The sequence below is a fragment of the Cyprinodon tularosa genome, unplaced genomic scaffold, assembly GCF_016077235.1.
Source record: "Cyprinodon tularosa strain WSP-4 unplaced genomic scaffold, ASM1607723v1 ctg331, whole genome shotgun sequence".
NCBI classification, from domain to species: Eukaryota; Metazoa; Chordata; class Actinopteri; order Cyprinodontiformes; family Cyprinodontidae; genus Cyprinodon; species Cyprinodon tularosa.
In genome coordinates this window covers 225549-244502 of record NW_024039043.1, presented here as the reverse complement: position 1 = coordinate 244502, position 18954 = coordinate 225549, and the positions used below count along the sequence as shown (strand labels likewise).

Below are 18954 nucleotides of genomic sequence, written 5' to 3'. Positions count from 1 at the left end.
GAACCTTTCTGTTATAAACATCTGTCAAGTCCGCACAAACACACAGCAAATAACCTTCAGCTGGAGCAGATCAGTCTCAGTGGAGACATTCAAGCTGATTCATTATAAAAATGTGTTTCTTTGCTTCAGTGCAGGAACATCAATAAAGACCTTTTTATTGATATAAAATGTCAAATCTCAAAAATCATTGAACAGTAGTTAAAGAAGAAGGAATAAATTAACAAAAACTAAAAAATCAAAATGATATATTTTTTGTGCATTTGCAGAATTTGCTCTGAGAGCTTTACCTTAGTTTGTGGGTCAACATCCGCACCGTGGTTTAGAAGGACTTCTGCAACATTGACTCTATCTTCCTGAGCTGCTAAGTGCAGGGGCGTGAGTCCGCTCTGTATTAGATGAAGGTAAACATACACAACAGAGCAAATAAACACATGAAATACACAAACAAATCTGTTCTAGATTTGACCTCTGACAAGATTTGACCTCGATTAAAGAAAAAACATTGGTACATTATTGGGCTGAAGAGCTAAATAAGGGTTTGAAACAAGGATGTTAAAAACAGGGATGTTTTCACCTTATTGCACACATTGACGTTAGCATTCTTAGCCAGCAGAAGGGACACTAGGTCCACGCTGCCCTCCTGGGCTGCCAGATGAATTGGAGTGATGCCCTGCCGTGTCATTGCGTTGGTGTCCGCGCCGTACTCCAGCAGTGTGGTCCCGATGTCCATTTGGCTCTTTTTGGCAGCGATGTGGAGAGGTGTGTAGCCATTCTAGGAAACATTAGGGAAATGCAAGTTATAAAAAATGTGCTGGACTCTTCATTAGATCTGACTGATAGAATCAAGAAACTGTTTCCATGCATTACTGATCAAAGTAAACCTATAATAAAAAAAAAACCCATTGTTTTAAAGGTAGAGATGGATGGAAGTTTGGTTTCAAAATGACAGCCTTTACAGCTAAACATTTGATAAAATAAACATTGGAGGGAGAAAAAAAATCTATGTTTTTAGCAATGGACGATGATAAAATTAAGATAATTTAATGCCGTCCTAGAGCGAAAAGAGCAAACACAGATTTTATACAAAAACTAAATATTCATGATTAAAGAATGAACACAACAGGAAGTGCTCTTACTTTGAAAAACAAAATGGGTAGTTCTAATGACAGACCCTGCTTAACATAGATGTAAGAGCAAAGTTATTTTTATTTTCTACATAAAGATATTCATCCACTGATTGGTTAGATTCTGGACACTAAAAAGAAGAAACAGCAAAGATGAACGGAGACATTAACAGCCCAAGGTGTGAAAACATCACTGGGTAATAATGTAAGAGCATCTTAAAAAGCACATCTAATGTGCATCCCCATTCTGAACTTCTGTCAGGACCAAAAGTCATGGTTTCTATTCACCATTGTTTACTTTAGAAAATAAACTGTTCGGGTCTCAAATAATAGATCTAAGTTTAAATGATTCCAGCTCTGAAAACATAATCCCTCTTTCTTTACAAGGCTGTCATCGACGCTTCGCTACAAGCAAGTATGGTATCCATGAATATACACATTTATATCCCAAAGGCCAAATTGAGATTAGTATGTCTGAAAGCTAATAGGACAAAGTTTTTCAATTTTGAAAACAAACATCTGGTTAAAACTGACAATTTATTGAATCAAAGACAGATGCCAAAAAATGGGCAAAACGTTCTGCTGTCTAAGTATTTTTTTTAAAGCTAATTTTAATTACAGTATTACAGAAATAGATACATCTGCCACTATGGATCAGAGCCATTTTTGCTGATACTTGATCTAGAATTTTATTTAATATCGATACCGATAGAGATAGTAATATCAGATCGAGCATCTCTGATCAAAAGTGCACATTGTCTACAAACTCTGAACCATGCGGTCGAATCCAACAAACAAGCTGCAAAGGCTAAAATAACCAACTAATACTGGTTCTGCTGAAAAAGTCCCAGAATACACAGGGCACTGCAAGGGATTTCATATGCCTGATAAGTGTGTCTTTACTAGGAAAATGTGAAGATTCTTAATTCTAGTTTCTATCAATTCTTAATCCATTGATAACAGTTTGAAGTAGAGGTAGAGAAATAAAGAAAGACTGATAAAGGAATCTACGACCATTGAAAAATTTTGATAACATCTAATTTGACTGTTACTGTCTTGCTTCATAACATAAAATATACAACAAAAGACACATTATCTTCTAAAATTGTCCTTCTTCTTTAAGCAGCTCAGATTTAGTTGATTTAATAAAAGCGCAAACATTTCATAAGATTCCCGAATGCTTTTTTTCATCTGAGGCACAGAAAAGGCCCACATGCATAGAATTTTATGGTCTGACTGAGATAATTTACAGCTCGCATTTCTATGATAGTCCCTCGGCAACAACTGGCCTACACACTGAGTAACAACTTGCCAGAATCACTTAAATTAATCCAAACAGCACCAATCCATCCCCAAAAAAAACATTTTATTGTGAGAATAAGAAAGAGAAAAGAGTTACATTTAGGGATGACAGAGGTTAGAGAAAAAAAATAAGCTAAAATAGGAATTAAAATTTCAACATTTCTCTTGGCAGTTGGACTCAAAGTGATTTTTTGCTTCTCTTGTTTTTAGTGGTTCTACCAGTGCTCATAATTAGTTCAAGTTCAAGACATTTTGTTATCCCCCCCGGGGGAAATTGATTCCATGGCAGTGGTTTAAAAACAAAAAACAAAAACAACACATGTGACAACCATTCCCTTCGACAGATTACAGAAGCCACTGAAAGTGACCTTTGTAAATCAATGAATATTGTCATGCAAAGTTAACATTGCTTAGATTATAAACACTATATGTTAATATTGAATATTAGAAACAATAGAATCAACCAAAGTAAGTCAGTAAAGCAAACCAGTTTACATATAAGAAGTTAAACTATTCCAAAAGTTTGGAGAAATCCCTGCAAAGGCATGGTCACCTTTAAATTTCAATTTGGGTTGTAAAGTATGTAAGAAAGGATGCTAATAGAATACATGCAGCTGAGTGAAGTAGAGATAGTGGAAAATCATATAAGTATGAAAGAACAGATTTAACTAAGACTTTATTAGCAGTAGAACATGAAAATCTATCCTAAAACGGATTAAAATAAGCGGAGAGAAGCCTTAACAAGAGATATGTGTTCATTTTCCTTAAGAGCTGTTGCGTACCTGTCAATTAGCTAGTAATGTAAAGATTTTTAATCTAAGCTGAGATATAAGGTGCTACAATAGTTGAAATGAGAAAATGAAAGTATGGATCACCCTTCAATAAGAGACAATTAGAAAACACACAATTCAATATTTTGTAGAGATGTGTTTGTCTAGTTTAAAAGCTGCATCAACAGTGAAGCTCAGATCTTTAACACTATGGTGAGTGTTGGAGAAAAGGGATAAAAAGCATAGGGACAAAATTAGACTGCAAAGAGAATTTAAAATGATGAGATGGGAGGAAATTACTTTGGATCATAATAACATCGAAAAACAGCAAACTGCAGAAAAATTAGTGTGTATTTGAAGAACAAAGAACCTAAAACATGTAGGCAAAGTTAGAAATGTGAGCTTTTATGTATTTCTGTGCTGATACCTTGGCGGCAGCATGTGGTGAAGATCCCTGATCCAGTAACAACAGCGCCACTCTCTGATTATCGTAGTGGGCGGCTACATGGAGCGGAGTTAGGCCACTCTAAAGCACCCACCCACCAGCACACACATACCCACACACACATTCACGCAAACAAGGCATGCAACCCAGAAGATTAGACATCATTTACGATGCAGACCATGATGTTAAATGAAAGCACCAAATCAACAGAATATGGAGGGATGGAGGAGGAGGATGAATGGAGGTGAAGAAGGAGAAAAAGAGCAGCAGGTTAGAGCAAATTTGCTAAACTTTTTAAAGAAGCTGAAACATTAAGCTGGTATTAGAGGAACATACTGAAGGAGAAAGTGACATTGCAACTCAGGGACAGCATGAAATCATCAACTATGATTTGCAGATTTTCTTAAAGATTTCTAATGCCAAAGGATAATAATAATAATAAAAAAAAAACATTAACAGGATTTTAAATCTATAAAAAAATTAAAGCAATAGATAAGATATTTTAAGGTGTAGTTCCACCTCAGTGATCAGATGTTTTCAGAAGCATTCATTTACTTCTATCTGCTATGGAAATGTACAACTCTGGCAGAAACAAATACAACTTGATAATGCTGCGATCCTTTGAAGACATGATAGGATCATGACATGATGATAAGTTCCCAGCATTAGATAAAAAGCAAGCCTCACCCAACAGGAATGTATACCTTTTGTGTGTGAGTCCAGGCTTATTATGTGTTATTCATTAAGCATTTTATATATGTTTTTAAATATAAACACTGTAAAAGAATCAAACATAATGGAAGTTAGATTTTTAGTCTGTTCTTGCTAATAAAAAAAAGTATTGTGTGTCCTTTATCTTACACAGTGCAGGCAGGAATGCAGATACACCTTTACACCAAATCTGTAATAATTTTGAATAAGTCAAATATTAAAACTGCTGTAAAAGAATCATGGCTTACTGTTATATTGATGTAAAATCCCAGCTATTTACAGAGATGGATCTCTTTCCCCTTCTCCTTATCAGACTATGCAACTATCCTGCAAGCTGCGTGTTAGATATGGGATGCATGAGTCAGGTCAACATTCAGCATGGAAAAAAATACTTTTACACAACAGTATCGGCATAAATGTCCAAAACAGCCCTGAAGAAATTGAGGTTTAAGGGTTTGTTATGTTCTGGGGAATAAAAGTTTAAAAACTCACCCCTTTAGGGGGGTTGTTTTGTCAGAAATTGTGTTTACATCTATATCAGCTTTATTTAGAGTAAGTAGCTGGTAAGTTTAATTGCTTTTCATTTATTTATAGAGGTTAACATAAAATGTCTTCTCTACCATTTATATTAGAAAATGTTTCCCACTTGTCCTAAACCCGGCATAGAAAAAGTAGAGAAGGACTGCTAGTTTTAAAACCCACATGTGTGACACTGAAGCACAGCAGAGCTGCTCAGCAATGACTTCAGCACCCACACTGCAGTATGCAAAACAGTCAAGACGCAGAGTGTTTATGTGAGTTAAAGGAAAAATGCTACAACAGATGGTGTAAAGCCAAACCGGATGTGCATAGAAACACATTTCAGTATCAGAAAGTAGAAACAGGAACCAGGCCAGCTTCATTTGCAGCTGCTACTAAAACATGCGTCATCAGGAACAATTTGTTGGATCATGTCAATGGTCTAAAACATCTGCACCACGAATCCTGTTTCTCCTTTACCCTAGCAATAGTAAATTTCTAAACACGCTTAAGTTCTGGTGAGTCAAACTGAAGCATATCTGCAAGAAAAAAAAGTTCAAAAATATCCCACGTTTTTTTTTTTTTTGTTTGTTTCTTTCATTAAGAAATAAAGACTAGATTTAGGAATCTGCCGTGACACTATGCATTTTGGTAGCTTCATTATCATACCTAAGTGCCATTAGGATAAGTGTTTTCAGGTGGTTGCCGAATACCAGTGGGTCTGTTCTAAGAAAGTGTGCCAATGTAGGTGACTGAGTGCGTAAGAGGAGTGAAGGTAAATCTGCCAACAAGCTTTGTGCAATCCTAGCATCCTAGCAGCCTTTGAAGAATCATTTGTAAAATCATAACCAGATTTTAAACAATAAGAAGGGTTCCTTGATTTCTCATACTTTGGTCCAATCCTCACTGCAAAAAACACACCTTTCTGCCTAACTTTGTTTTATTCTATTGTTCTTTTGGAAAATGCCCAACAAAAATCAGATTGTAAGATGAGAAAAAAAAATGATATATATGTCTTTATCTACCCTTTTTGTTCCCCTATGAAAATATTTAGATCTTAATGAAGACATTTGCTTCCTAAAAGAAAATAGACGGCAGCTTTGTCCTCACCTTTCCGGCAGCGTCCGGCGGGGCTCTCTTCTGAAGGAGCAAACTGGCCACTTCCATCTTACCATACTTGGCTGCTACATGCAGCGGAGTGAACCCTTTCTGTTGGAAACATGGCAAAAAACAGTGAGATAAGAACAGTATAAATAGAATGCAAAGACATAAAGAGAGCTCTCAGGGTTTTTAAAGCCTTTTTATATGAATTAATTTTTAGCAACATAGATTTACACACAAATTTACTCATCTGACCAAAGTCCATAGTAATCACAGTGTGAAAAAGAAGACGCAAGCAAACTGATTTACTTAAGATGAGGTAACAACGACTAAAGAGGAAAGTCACAATATATCCAAGGCTTATAAAAATCAAATGTATTTTTCTAACCCCCTAGATAACTTTTAACTGTCCAGCTCAGTTTATAGATTTAAAATGGCTGTAGATCAGGTTAGACAGATGTTAGTCAATGGAATGTCAGTCAGTCTAAAGTGCTGCCTAATTCATGCTTAGCTTTATCTTTCAGGATGACCAGTTCAGCTCCACATGTTCATGTGATAATGAGCTTGGATGTTTACTGAATGTAATAAGTGTCCTTATTTGCCATTTAATTGGTAGCACAGGACTATAAAAGGGATTTCAAAATGAACTGCTTACAGGTTGAAGACAGTTTAATGCTTCAGTCTGACGGTCTGCCAAGAAAATTACTGTGACTTCAAGTAAATTGTTAAATCTTGTCTGCTAATTCAGGAGGAGGGGTTTTACATGCAGCCAGTTCACTGACTTATTGATTCAAGTTAATTTGATCTGGAACAGCACATGGTTAGTGTTACAAAAGTAACCACTTGGCTCTGCACTGGTTTTCCAGCCATTATCTATTTTGCAGATCCACTCCCTACCTGTACTCATTTATTTAATTTATTTATTATAACTAATTTAACTAATTTCTTTATTATTTGTCTTCTACAGAAGTTAACTTCAGAAATATGAGTCAAATACTGAAAAAAATAAATAAATGTCACATTTAAGTAAAATGTTTAATTAGAAAGGGACTTAAGCTGCTCTGTGGAAGTTTAATTGTTTTCCTTAACTATCAATAATCAAGATCACACAAAAATCTCATCGCTCTTTTCGTATCTTTTGTGAACCTACTGACTAAAATAACTTCTTATGTCTGTTTTGCTGTAAGCAAGCATTAACTTCACAAAAGAAACACAGTAGATCACGTCTCCCTCAGAAAGTGGGCCAAACATGCTCCAGAGGAGTGCTGTATGGAGTTACTCCTGGCTTCCTCCGGGTGTGTGTATGTGGAGATATTTAAAGACATTTGGTCATATTTTCCAGAGGAATGCGGGACTCCCACAGATTCCCATTTGCTCTGAAACACATGACCTCCTTTTCTGATTGCCTACAGTCAGCATTCACATGACCTCCACAGCGAACAAGACAAGCAGAAAGATGGAGAAGCTACTCCTTGAAAAGGCTCAGTTTAGTACAAATTACAAGTCAGTTCATCATTGCTACACTCCAATTATTCCCTGTTTTACATCAAGGGGCATCTATTTCTCGCTCAGCATCTGTGCAACCCCCAGAAGATACTGGATGAGTGAGTGTTAGAGAGAGAGAGCCCACCATGGGGTTTACCCTCCATTAATCTGCTCTGCTGACAGAGGTGACCTTTGAAAACGGCCGCCAGCTACACATTGCACACTTCCACAAATCAGCTTCATTAGTTCTTCTTCACATCCCTTCTTTGACCCTGATCGTTGAAACGACTCAGATGTGCATCCTGAACCACAACTGAAGATGCTTGAGTGTAGAACTAGTATTAAGATACAGAGCAGTCACAAATCTTACAACAGCACCTATCAGAACTGAAAGTGAGTTTGAAACAGCAAACGGGTATTAAGCAGGCCTTGGATAAAGGGTACTGGAACAATAGGGCATCTGATCTGTTTTCTGAGTTTCTGTGTTTAACATGAGCTCCTCTATTGGCCTGACCTTTGTGGAGGATGAAAGTGAGGCACCGTTCTCCAGCAGCATGGACGCAACATCTTGGTGTCCTTCACGGGCGGCCAGGTGTAGGGGAGTATAACCTGAAGTGGTGGCAGAGTTGGCAGATGCACCACAATGCAGCAGCTGCTGGACGATGTCAACCTTTCCTAGCCGACTGGAGATGTGCAACGCTGTCTGGTCGTCCTGCACAGTGTGATGAGGTGACCTTAATGGCTATTCCTGAATGTTCTCTCCCAAGGTGAGTAGATCACAATCATGCTCCTTGCTCTAACCTTAGACTTGGTGTCCACCTTGGCACCATTCTTCAGCAGGTATCGAACTACATCTGCCTGGCCTGCCCTTGCTGCCATGTGGAGAGCCGTCTCCCCTCGCTGGAGGACACAAAAGAAAACGTTTTAGGCAAAACTTCAGCAGAAACATTTAATTTCTTTTCTATCATCTACTCACAACGTTGGTTGTGTTTGGTGATGCTCCGTGGCGTGTCAGCGCATGAACGATGTTCTCATGGCCCATGAAGGCTGCCACATGGATTGGCGTTAGGCCAGACTGCAGATGGAAATAATAATGTTTTCAATGCCAATTCCAATGTATGAAATAGTCTTGAAGAGCAGCTCTGGGATGATTGGAATTTTGTTAGAAATTGAGCTCCAACTCTATTGTACCTCTGTAACAGCCTGGATAGAAGCACCATGCTTCAGCAAGAGCTCCATCACTTTCACTCTGTTCTTCTTGCAGGCGATATGAAGAGGAGTGAAACCATTCTGCACACAGTCACGGAGAAAATTAAGGCTACTGTAAAGCAGTTACATCTAGTTAGGTATTGACTGTAACAAAACTGTTAATTGTTTATTGATGACCATTTAAGAGGATAAATATGAATCCAGACACATAAAACTGCTTTGTCAATGTTAAATTTTTTTTAATTCTCAATTGAAGTATGTGGATCCACCTTATTTTGGTCGTATATTCTTATTATATTCTAGTTTTTCCTGGTGTGACTCAAGTAAGTTGCTGTTTTAAAGAGGATCATGAGTGCTGCACAAACAGCTGGACAAGAGATCTTTTTACAAAATCTAGCAAGAAAAACTCAGCACAATAAAAATTTTACAGTAAATTACAGTAAGGAAAATCTGTGATACTGAATTATGCTGCAAAGCAAATAATTGAAATACTTGATTTAAATTGATGCACTGTTTCCTTTCATAAAAGAAAAATTTGGGTGCAAATGTTTGACTTTATTGAGGATTTTATCTCATTAAAACAGGGTCAAATGTTCACATAGGCAGATGTAATATTTGGGTAAATGTTCATTTAAAAGTTTCATTAACAAGATTGTGACTTTATTCTGGCTGGACATCTGACCACTGCTTTGGCAGATTCTGTGAGAACTTGTACTGGTTCGTCTCCTCATCCAGTGTTTGATCATAGTAAACAAATGTTTACTTAAACTGAGGTCAGGGCTTTCTCAAAGGGCCTTCGGGAGCTCTTCCAAAGCTGTTTATGTTTACTTGTGATATTTATTTAGTTGGAAGACTCTTTTGTGTCCAAGTTCCAACTATAAAATGAGGAAAACGCCTTTTTTATGTAAAAAAAAAAAAGACTGTTAAAGCCAATTCTTTCCCCTTCACTATTAAAGCCAAGTCTTTGCTTCCACATGCCGCCTAGTTATCCGTACCAGAGCCTTTGCATTTGGGTTAGCCTTCTTGTCCACGATGAGCTTGGCCACCTTGTAGTGCCCGCAGTGTGCAGCAACATGCAGTGCAGTCAGGTAGTCGTTGGTGACATCATCCACCGGCACATCGTGATGCAGCAGGAGCTGGACGCAGTTCAGGTGGTCCCCCTGAGTGGCCATGTGCAGCGGTGACAGGCCGTTCTACAAGGCGTTGGAGAGAGGACAGAGAAAACAGAGAAGGAGAGAGAGGAGGAGACAGAGAGATCCAGACACAAAGAGAGACAAACAGACACATGCAGACAGACAGGTGGACAGACAGACACAGGCAGTTAGAAGGCGACCGTGCGCTCTACTGGTAAAACTGTGAAGGAAGTTGCTGTTACAGAAGCATTGTTATAACGAGGTCATTACAACAATGTCTATGTTGTTACACTGGTTGTCCTGCGCGGTCAAACTGCAGGGTTACGCAGCGAGGACAGGCTGTTCTGGAGAAGTCGCACAGACGTTATGGAGACAATGCGACAACACTACAGCAACAGATCTGCTGTTTGATTGGATAGCATATTTCAAATCGCTCTGTGTGATTAGAGGAACTGATTGAAACAAACGAGTCAGCATGATTAATAAATAAATGACCTATTATGACCTTATTCTTTAGAGCCTAAAATAAATGTGGTGTCTTTGTGACCTCTTCATTAATTGATCAAAGCCTCATCTTCTAAACTCATCATTTAAGTAGCTACCTTGGTCTTGGACAGGATAGGAGCTCCTCGGTCCAACAGGATTTCTACCACCTGTTCATGGCCGCTCCTCGCTCCACAGTGAAGAGGTGTTAGACCGTCCTAAAGGCACAGAAATCCAACAATATTTATCTCCGCTTTTCAACAAAATATCTTTGCTTCTAAAATGTTACTCAAAGGTTGAGATAAACTTCCAACAGTTTTGAAAATGGAAGAATGAAATCTAAAACTTCCAGTATTTTCTTTTGGGTCTTTACATCAAATCATGTCACAAAAGGACCCTCTGTTCTTAACTTATGACTTCCACAATATTTAGAGAAGAAGAAGAAAAATCAGGCTCACCTTGGTCTTTACATCTATTTTGGCCCCTCTGTCTAGTAGTAACTTCACCATGTTGCTGTTGCCCCTTTTTGATGCCACATGAAGTGGAGTGATGTCATTCTAATTGGAAAAAAGGACAATTTTTATAATTAATTAGCAGTAAACTTAGTTGTTTAATATTCCTCGAAATTGCACGTTAAATGTCTTTACAAATAAAACTGTATTTCAAAAATGTATTCAATTTTCTCCTTAGATCAAAGGGATTTCAACATTTAAACAGCCATATACCCACCTTGGGGAAAAATAAATAGTACATTGAAAAACAAACATCAGTAGGACCTCTTCATCACGTAACTCTAACCATCGCTTCTCCTCATGCAAGACAATCTAGACCTGTAACCAGCGTGAAACCCTGAGCAAACACCAGCACCCTTAAAAAAACAGCAGTCAACACAACGTAATAAGGCCTCCATTAGTTATGGTGAGGGCAACATCCCATGAAACAACTGAATTTGGTAGACTCTCATCACATATTTAATGGATATATAAAGGAAAATGTAGGCTTCTGGCTCAGTGTGTAGAATATTGCCTTTAATTGTCTAAACTAAAACCTGTGATTGCTGCACAAATAGGTTCACAATAAAAAAAAGCATGTAATTTAATTGAAAATTTTGATTAAAAGTGTGAAGACTTTTGCTTATCTCCTAAAGGACAGCTTGTAATGTCCCCATCGGACAGCAGAGGGCGGAATAAACTTACCCTAGCCATGAAGTCCACAGCAGCCCCTCTGTTCAACAGCAATGTGGCCACGTTAATGTTGCCATAATGAGCAGCGATGTGCAGGGGGGTAAAGCCACTCTGGGGATAAGAAAAATACAAGAATACCAAAGCCAGACAAAAGGACACAATAGATTAGAAACAAATCAGAAGAATATTTAGAGGAAGTCATGAACTAACCCTTATATCAATAACAAAGAAGGACACACGTTCATGATTACTGGAATTTTCTCAAAGAGAAATCATTACATATGGGTCCAACCACATGTTTATTGACAGTAAATTGTCAAATTAAGTCTGACAATTTAAATTGCCCTGCAGTCGCTGAATGTACTGTAGATCTTGATCCTTTTGAAAATAAATATTAGTTTTAGTTGTTTCTTGTCTCCTATTAATGTTTTATCCATTCATCCATTATCTGACACGCTTGTCCCGAGCAGTACTGGTGCCTATCTCCAGCAGTCAATGGGCAAGAGGCGGAGTACACCCTGGACACGTAGCCAGTCCATTGCATGGCATCACAGAGACACCAGGACAAACCACCATTCACGCCCACTCAAACCTAAGGAGAATTTAGAAAAGTCAATTAACCTAACAGTCATGTTTTTGTACTGTGGGAGGAAGCCAGAATACCCAGAGAAAACCCACACATGCTCAGGGAGAGCATGCAAACTCCATGCAGAAAGACTCTGGGCCAGGAATTGAACCAACAACCTTCTTACTGCGAGGCAGCAGTGCTACCCACTGTTCCACTGAGTAGCCCTTGATGTTTTATTCATAATTCAAAAATAATTCTTTATTATCTTATTATTTACATTACCTTCATTAAATCTTCTGTAATTTGTTCAATAATTTTGTATGTGCATGTCATTTTATGCATTTCCCTGTTTTTAAACCTCTGTAAAGTATTCAGCCATATAAAAGGTGCTTTAAATAATAAATATGGTTGATAAATTAGCTTTTTAACACCCTGAATCCTGCATTGGTTAAAACAGGTGCACTGCAAGTTAACTTAACATCCAGTTTGTTGGATTTTTCTATGCATAATTTGTTAAGACAAAGGGAGGAGGAAGGAACAGGAAACCAGCAAATAAATAATTAGGGGTTATCAAAGCTTATTAGTTTCTGGAATGTAAATAATAGGATGTCATTAGCAAGACCGGTTATTTTGGGATGTTTGCACACCCTGAGTGTACCTGGAGTATACCCTGGGTTTCTACAAAAGTCAAACCAGTATAATTATAATAATTTTATTTTTCAATATAATTTAAAAGTACTTCAAAATGTCTTTTGGTTTTAAAGTCTGTAAGTGTATAATGGTTTGAACTATTCCTCAAAAACATTTCTTCTATCTGATCATTATGCAAATTTGTTTACCACAATGCACAGTCTTCAAGTCAACAGAGCCATTTTTAGGTGAATCATACCAGATGACTGTCAGGCCTGCCAACGGCAGAAACAAAGCCAGCGAACCAACAGGCACACACGGGAGGTGGCCACCTGGCCTTTGGGTTAGGAAGGGACCCTGATTATTGCAGAAGTATGTTACCTTGTTGCTTTAGTCCCATGCAAAATGCTTCAAGTGCACAGATTAAGGATTAGAAGAGCAGTGCCTTGCAAATTTATCAACATAATTTGAGCTTGCAGTCAGATCGCAAGCACGAATTTCATATATCTTATATGGATTTCGATAGATCAGCATATAATACAGCATATTCATTACATACAGTACTCATATTTGGTTTTCATGTTTGTTTTTGCAAATTACAATCTGAAAGGTGTATATCTTTAATCTGCTACAGTACCTTTGCTCTGATACCCTATATAAAGTGGGTGCAAATAATTCTCTTTAAAAATGCTCTACCTACTTTATATATATGTTCTCTCTCTCTTCAAGTCCTTTAGGATCATTGCAATATTAATGTAAATGTGCAAGGATGTTTACTTAATGTATATCCATCATATACCTGTGCAATGTATGTATTCTGAAGAGAATTAACTCAGATTTAAGGATTTACATAAAGGTTAAATTTTTTCCTCCTGTGTTTGCTAATCACATAAAATTGCAATGAAATATAACGAAGTTGAAATAAGGAGAAGTGGTTAGAGACATTTTGCAAGGCACTGCATGCTAAAGATTAAAACCAACAGACTCAGGCCTGTTGCTGGACAGCTGGATGTTTTACAGCTTAGTGGGATTGCCATGCAAGTTAAAGACAAACTGCATCTATTCAGTGAATGATAACCACATTTCATGCGATCAATGGTTATCATGTTTAACCAGTTTCATGGACATACACTTTCCAGGACACATTAAGATAACATTTCTGTCAACATTCATAGATTAATTAGCCAGAAAGGGAAACCTTGGACATTTTTAGACACCATTAAACCATTTCAATCAAGAAAAACCTTGAAAGCCAGAACTCCACTTCTAGATTTTTCTGTTTTTGTATAAACATGCTTACTTTCTTCGATTTTTCTGCATGACTTTAGGTGTAAACTATAATGAAGCCATGAAGAGGAGAAAGACACAAGCTTAAATGGAATAGGGGGATATAAAGGGCTGCAGAAACACTACTGCATTGGACACACTGAAGTGATTGTTTGTTTTCATGAACTGCAATGATGACGCTACATAATGTACAGATATATATGTATACCTCTGTTGTTCTATTCACCATCATCTACAGAGCCGGCCAAAAGAAGAGAGAATGGGCAGTTAGTGTAAAAAAAGCAGAAAAGCCTCCTTTTGTTTAAAAAGAGGAGGTGCAAAAAGGAGAAAAGGAGCTTGGTTCAAAATACTTCACCTGGACTCAAAATGTAAATTTAAATAGAATTTGAGGACTGTGAATAATATTTTGAAGCTTAATGTAGTTATAATGTTTCATCATATGTTGCACTCATGGAGCATTTCCATTTTACTCTCAAAGCAGATCTTTTTAAAACTATAAGTTGGATATACCGTACTATAAAAGTTCAATCTCTTCATTATACTGATAATGCACAAAGCATGTCAGTAAAACTAAGTCTTGCATATTAATGCCAACATTTCATTAGCAGGCTCTTTCATTTAGTGTTTGCTAGCATGTTCTCCACTCCATCCCAGATGTGTCAAAGATAATTTGAATAAAGCATTCTTTTAATGCCTCTAGAAACTTGCATAGTCAGCAATTAAACATAGTCAAAAGTCAGTTTTGCTTCTTTCTCCTTTTTGCAAAAATAAAAATAAAATAATAAATAAATAAATAAAGTAAATATTTGCAACAACTTCCAATAATAAGTGAGAAGTTAAAGCAACAAGCTTAACTAGCGCAGGAATCCAGAATCCCTATGGGTTCAAATTAAAAATCAGACATAAAAATAACCAGCTGACCGAAGGACCAGCGTCAAAGCTCACCTTGGACTCCACGTCGGCATTGTGGTCATTCTGAAGGAGCAGGGCCGCGGCCTTGGTGTCATCCTTGCGTGCAGCGATGTGCAGGGCAGGCAGACGCACCTTGCCCTTTGTATCGTTCTCCAGTAGCAGGGAGACCACCTGGTCATGGCCCTGCTGGAGGGCCACCGCTAGAGGGGTGAAGCCATCCTGCATATGAGGGAAAAGAGAAGTTCACTAATGCCAAAGTGATATATGCAATACTTAGTCTTTGACTGATGAAGAATGACAGATTATTGGAGGTTAAACTGGTTTAAAGCAGATTATGAAGAGAGGTAGCTTGTATATTTTCTCTTATCTCACTTGCTTCAGGCACATAGTAAAAATATATCGAATATAAAATATACAGGAATATAAATGTATGACATCTTGACTACATTTATAGCTCAGAGGCAGGAATTCAATTAATAATTTTTAGATGTTGAAATAAGGTTCTGCAAAGTCTGTATTGAAAAAGTGTCTTATTTATAATAGAAAGATGTCATAATGCAGTAAGTGTGTAGAAAAGCAGATACATTTCAAGGCTGTTGATAGATATCAACTTTCCTACACCAGTGGAGATCAACATGTTCAGCATGTTTCAGATGTATCCTCGCTCAAAAACCAATGAAGTCATTAATCGCTGAATTAATGACCTAATGACCTCATCAGCATGTCATTAAGTCCTGCTGAAGCTGACATGCTGTGTTACAGGCGACTGTTGTTCAGTCGGTTGCTGTCTCCTTAGTTAAAAAAGATGTTGAAATGATGCGGGTGGAATCCCCCCAGCTGTAGCAAATAGTGTTATCCTCATAATTTCCCAACAACTACAACACCCGGACAAAAACACAGAACAATACAATCTGTTATGTATGGATCGATTTTGCCCTCACTCTCCACAGGCTTAGTTTCAGATTTAACATCCCAGTGGTTGACAGAAAATGGAAAAACCTCAACAACAACCTGTGAGCTTTGAACACCTTTACTAATATGGCATTGAAAACAACATTTCAATATTTTCACTTTGAGAAAATTGTCTGCACTGGTTCCTCATTTTTTGCTTTGCAGGTTATCTATTATGTTCTATTTACATGCAGATAAAGTTAGAGAGGCATCCCATATTGTAGGATGTAGCCCATGGCTGTAAACCAGTTGACTGTAGACTGGATTTAGTGTTAGCACAAGCAGCTATCTATCACTGTCTGACCATGTGTTTGTGTGAATATGCGTGGTGACTGGTAGTCGTGCAAGTGTACGAGTTCAACAGACTGAGCAGTGCTAAATCTCAGAAGCAGCTGTGGAGGAGAGGCAGAGAGCGGAGCTGATCTCGTCTGTGACCAACTCAAGGTCACTGCCTCCACCAACATACACTACCAATCAATGAGACTCTGCCGTGGCGCTCATGGAGATATGCGGAGTAAGGTGGGGGGTGCGGGGGTTGTAGAAGGAGCAGGGACAGGAGGAGAGGAGGAGACAAATGGAGTGATTATGTGAGACAGAGAGGATGAGGGAAAACACATTTAGAGGAAACAGAGAGGACAGAGAGACAGAAGGAAACACAGGAAGGTATGGGGCAAGTGGGGGAGGGAGAAGTAAAAAAGGAGGAAAAAAAGGACGAGAGCAGATGAATGAGGTTAGTACAACAGCTGCAAAACCAGAAGTGACTGAGGCAAATACATGGAGACATACTGTACGACAGCAGTGACATAAAAAATACATAGTCGAGTACAAAGCATTTCTACACAAGCACTTTACCTCGGTGGCAATACTCTGGCTGGCGTTGTTCTCCAGAAGGAACCGCACCACCTCCAGGTGATTCTCCTGGGCCGCCATGTATAGAGGAGTGAAGCCATTCTGCATGCAGAACCAGGCAAAAGACACATGATGTACACATACAAACGTTAAAACAAAGACACTGGTTCAATATCATCTTAAACCTTAGATCAACAGAGCACAACACACATTTACCTGCACTACAAAATAAACTTCAGAAAAATAGGATAATTTCTTTTAAGATGCTGTGATTGCTCAAAACGCAGCTGTTTGGAGTCTTTTTGAATCTCTCTGTCATTCAACACAGGATCTATCAACACTTTTAGATAGATCTCTCCTCCAACACAACTTAATCAAATGAGTGAAAAGCTTCCTCAACATCCCATCAAAAATCTGCAGAGGCTTGATAGAGACACAGTCATTTTATACAGTGGTGTTGACGTTGGGATATATATTTCTGTCACAGTTGCTCTCAAAGATCCGAGTTTGAGACCCATGTTTCAAAAGAAGAGGCAAGAAAGAATTACTAACTGAGAAGAAGTCATTCTTTTTCACCTTGATGTGACAGAGTAAACCTAAATTGCATGGACAGCAGTTTTCAGCAGAGGCCTAGTTGGTAATAAGCCAGCTACTGTCAGTAAAAACCTTTCCAAACAGTGATTCCTACAATGTCACTGATGACCACACACACTATCAGCCCAACAAACGTGTGCCTTGTGGAAGTGTGATTACACTATATTGGCTGTGATTACACTATATTGGCTTATGGTCAACAGAGCTGCGCTCTCTTAGCACCATTTTATCTTTGGGTTTACATTAGCGTGTGTGTCCCACCTGAGATTGTGCGTTGACATTGGCTCCGTTAGTGACCAGCTCTTTGACGACTTCCGTCTGGCCAGCCAGTGAGGCTATGTGCAGAGCAGTGTTTCCTTTCTAGATTACACAGAACAACCAAGAGAATGCATGTTAAGCTCTGGTCCACCTGTCCCAGCATTTCCCCTGTACGTGAGCTACTTTATTTTCCACTGCAGCCCGCATCCATATGAACAAGTGAATCCCATCCCAGTGATCACATGCTTGAACTGGTACTTGGGCTCTGGCATCCCCCTGGCTGAACTGCCAACAATGTGTCACTTCCGATCCCGACATCTCACACATAAATGAGACTCACCCTAAAAATAAAACCACACCAAGCTTCTAAGAATCTGTCCCGGTCAGAGTGAAGGCAGAGCTGACCCCCAGGTTGTCCCTTGGCTATATGATATGGGAATGTGCTTGTGACAAGGTGCTTTAGCGCAACAGTGATTGGTCACATTTACTGGGTTCATTAGCAGTAAAATTAGATATGCATCTGATATTCAGAGCAGACTATTATTAAGACAAAAAATATGGAAGTGACTTGTTATATGCAGTCAGATGCAAAAGTATTAGTTAGAACTACTTTACTGTGCTTTACTGTGATTCCATTAGCTTATTAAAAAATACTTACAGGCTCTCACAAAGTGCCTTTGAATCTATCATTCACAGCTGAAAATCACAAAACAGGCAAGGAGAGCATTTATCAGTGGAATTAACAAGGGAACCTAAGCAATTTTAGCGAAGCTGTAGAGTTTATCATTAAAGGTGGAAGAATCCTATCATTTACTAGTAATATCCGACACATATGGGGAAATAAAAGAAAGCAATACGAACTCACTGGCATGAGTGAGAAAAATGACCCCAAACATATAAAAGAAGTGCCATTGGCATGGTTTGGATCTGGGGATCCCAAACATTTCAGACTGTGACCCCAAAAATAACAGTGTGAGAGATGGGTGACCCCTAAACACAAACCATTAATTCCCTCTCTAAGTGATACATAGATATAAACTTAAATAACTACATGTATGTTTAATTAACTGTATTTCTAAAAATATATTTATTTCTTATTGAATCATTTAAAAGGTGCTTTGAAATATTTACTGAGGCATTTAATTCCTTTGTTCATGTCTTAATGTAATGGTATACTTGATCATAAACGTAGATTAAATATATAAATAAAACTGTACATTTTTTATATTATATATATTTAATTCATGACTTATACTTTTATGTATTGTATGATGTGATGTATTTTGGCCCACATTACACTTTAGGTCTATCTTAAAATGAACCCCTGCTTTAAAGCTTATAGATGCAGTCAATGATGCAATATCTTGTATTAGGTAAAGCAATGATGTTTTTCAAAAAAAAAAAGAAATTTAGGAATCATTATTTGAAATTTATATTTT

The 18954-nt window shown here is 38.0% G+C and overlaps 1 protein-coding gene across 1 annotated transcript in view; it reads right to left on the bottom strand.

Moving 5' to 3' along the window:
* The window catches only part of LOC119789119 (ankyrin-3-like), a 106134-nt gene that overhangs the window by 52026 nt on the left and 35154 nt on the right, over positions 1-18954 (bottom strand). Inside the window, exons 4-18 of the mRNA XM_038293902.1 lie at positions 17519-17617; positions 16667-16765; positions 14897-15082; positions 11479-11577; positions 10741-10839; positions 10402-10500; positions 9662-9859; positions 8649-8747; positions 8434-8532; positions 8259-8357; positions 7972-8169; positions 5982-6080; positions 3624-3722; positions 575-772; positions 288-386 (exon numbers count right to left, since the gene is read on the bottom strand). Coding sequence (XP_038149830.1) covers positions 288-386; positions 575-772; positions 3624-3722; positions 5982-6080; positions 7972-8169; positions 8259-8357; positions 8434-8532; positions 8649-8747; positions 9662-9859; positions 10402-10500; positions 10741-10839; positions 11479-11577; positions 14897-15082; positions 16667-16765; positions 17519-17617 — 1869 coding nt within the window. The remainder of the gene's footprint in view (positions 1-287; positions 387-574; positions 773-3623; positions 3723-5981; positions 6081-7971; positions 8170-8258; positions 8358-8433; positions 8533-8648; positions 8748-9661; positions 9860-10401; positions 10501-10740; positions 10840-11478; positions 11578-14896; positions 15083-16666; positions 16766-17518; positions 17618-18954) is intronic.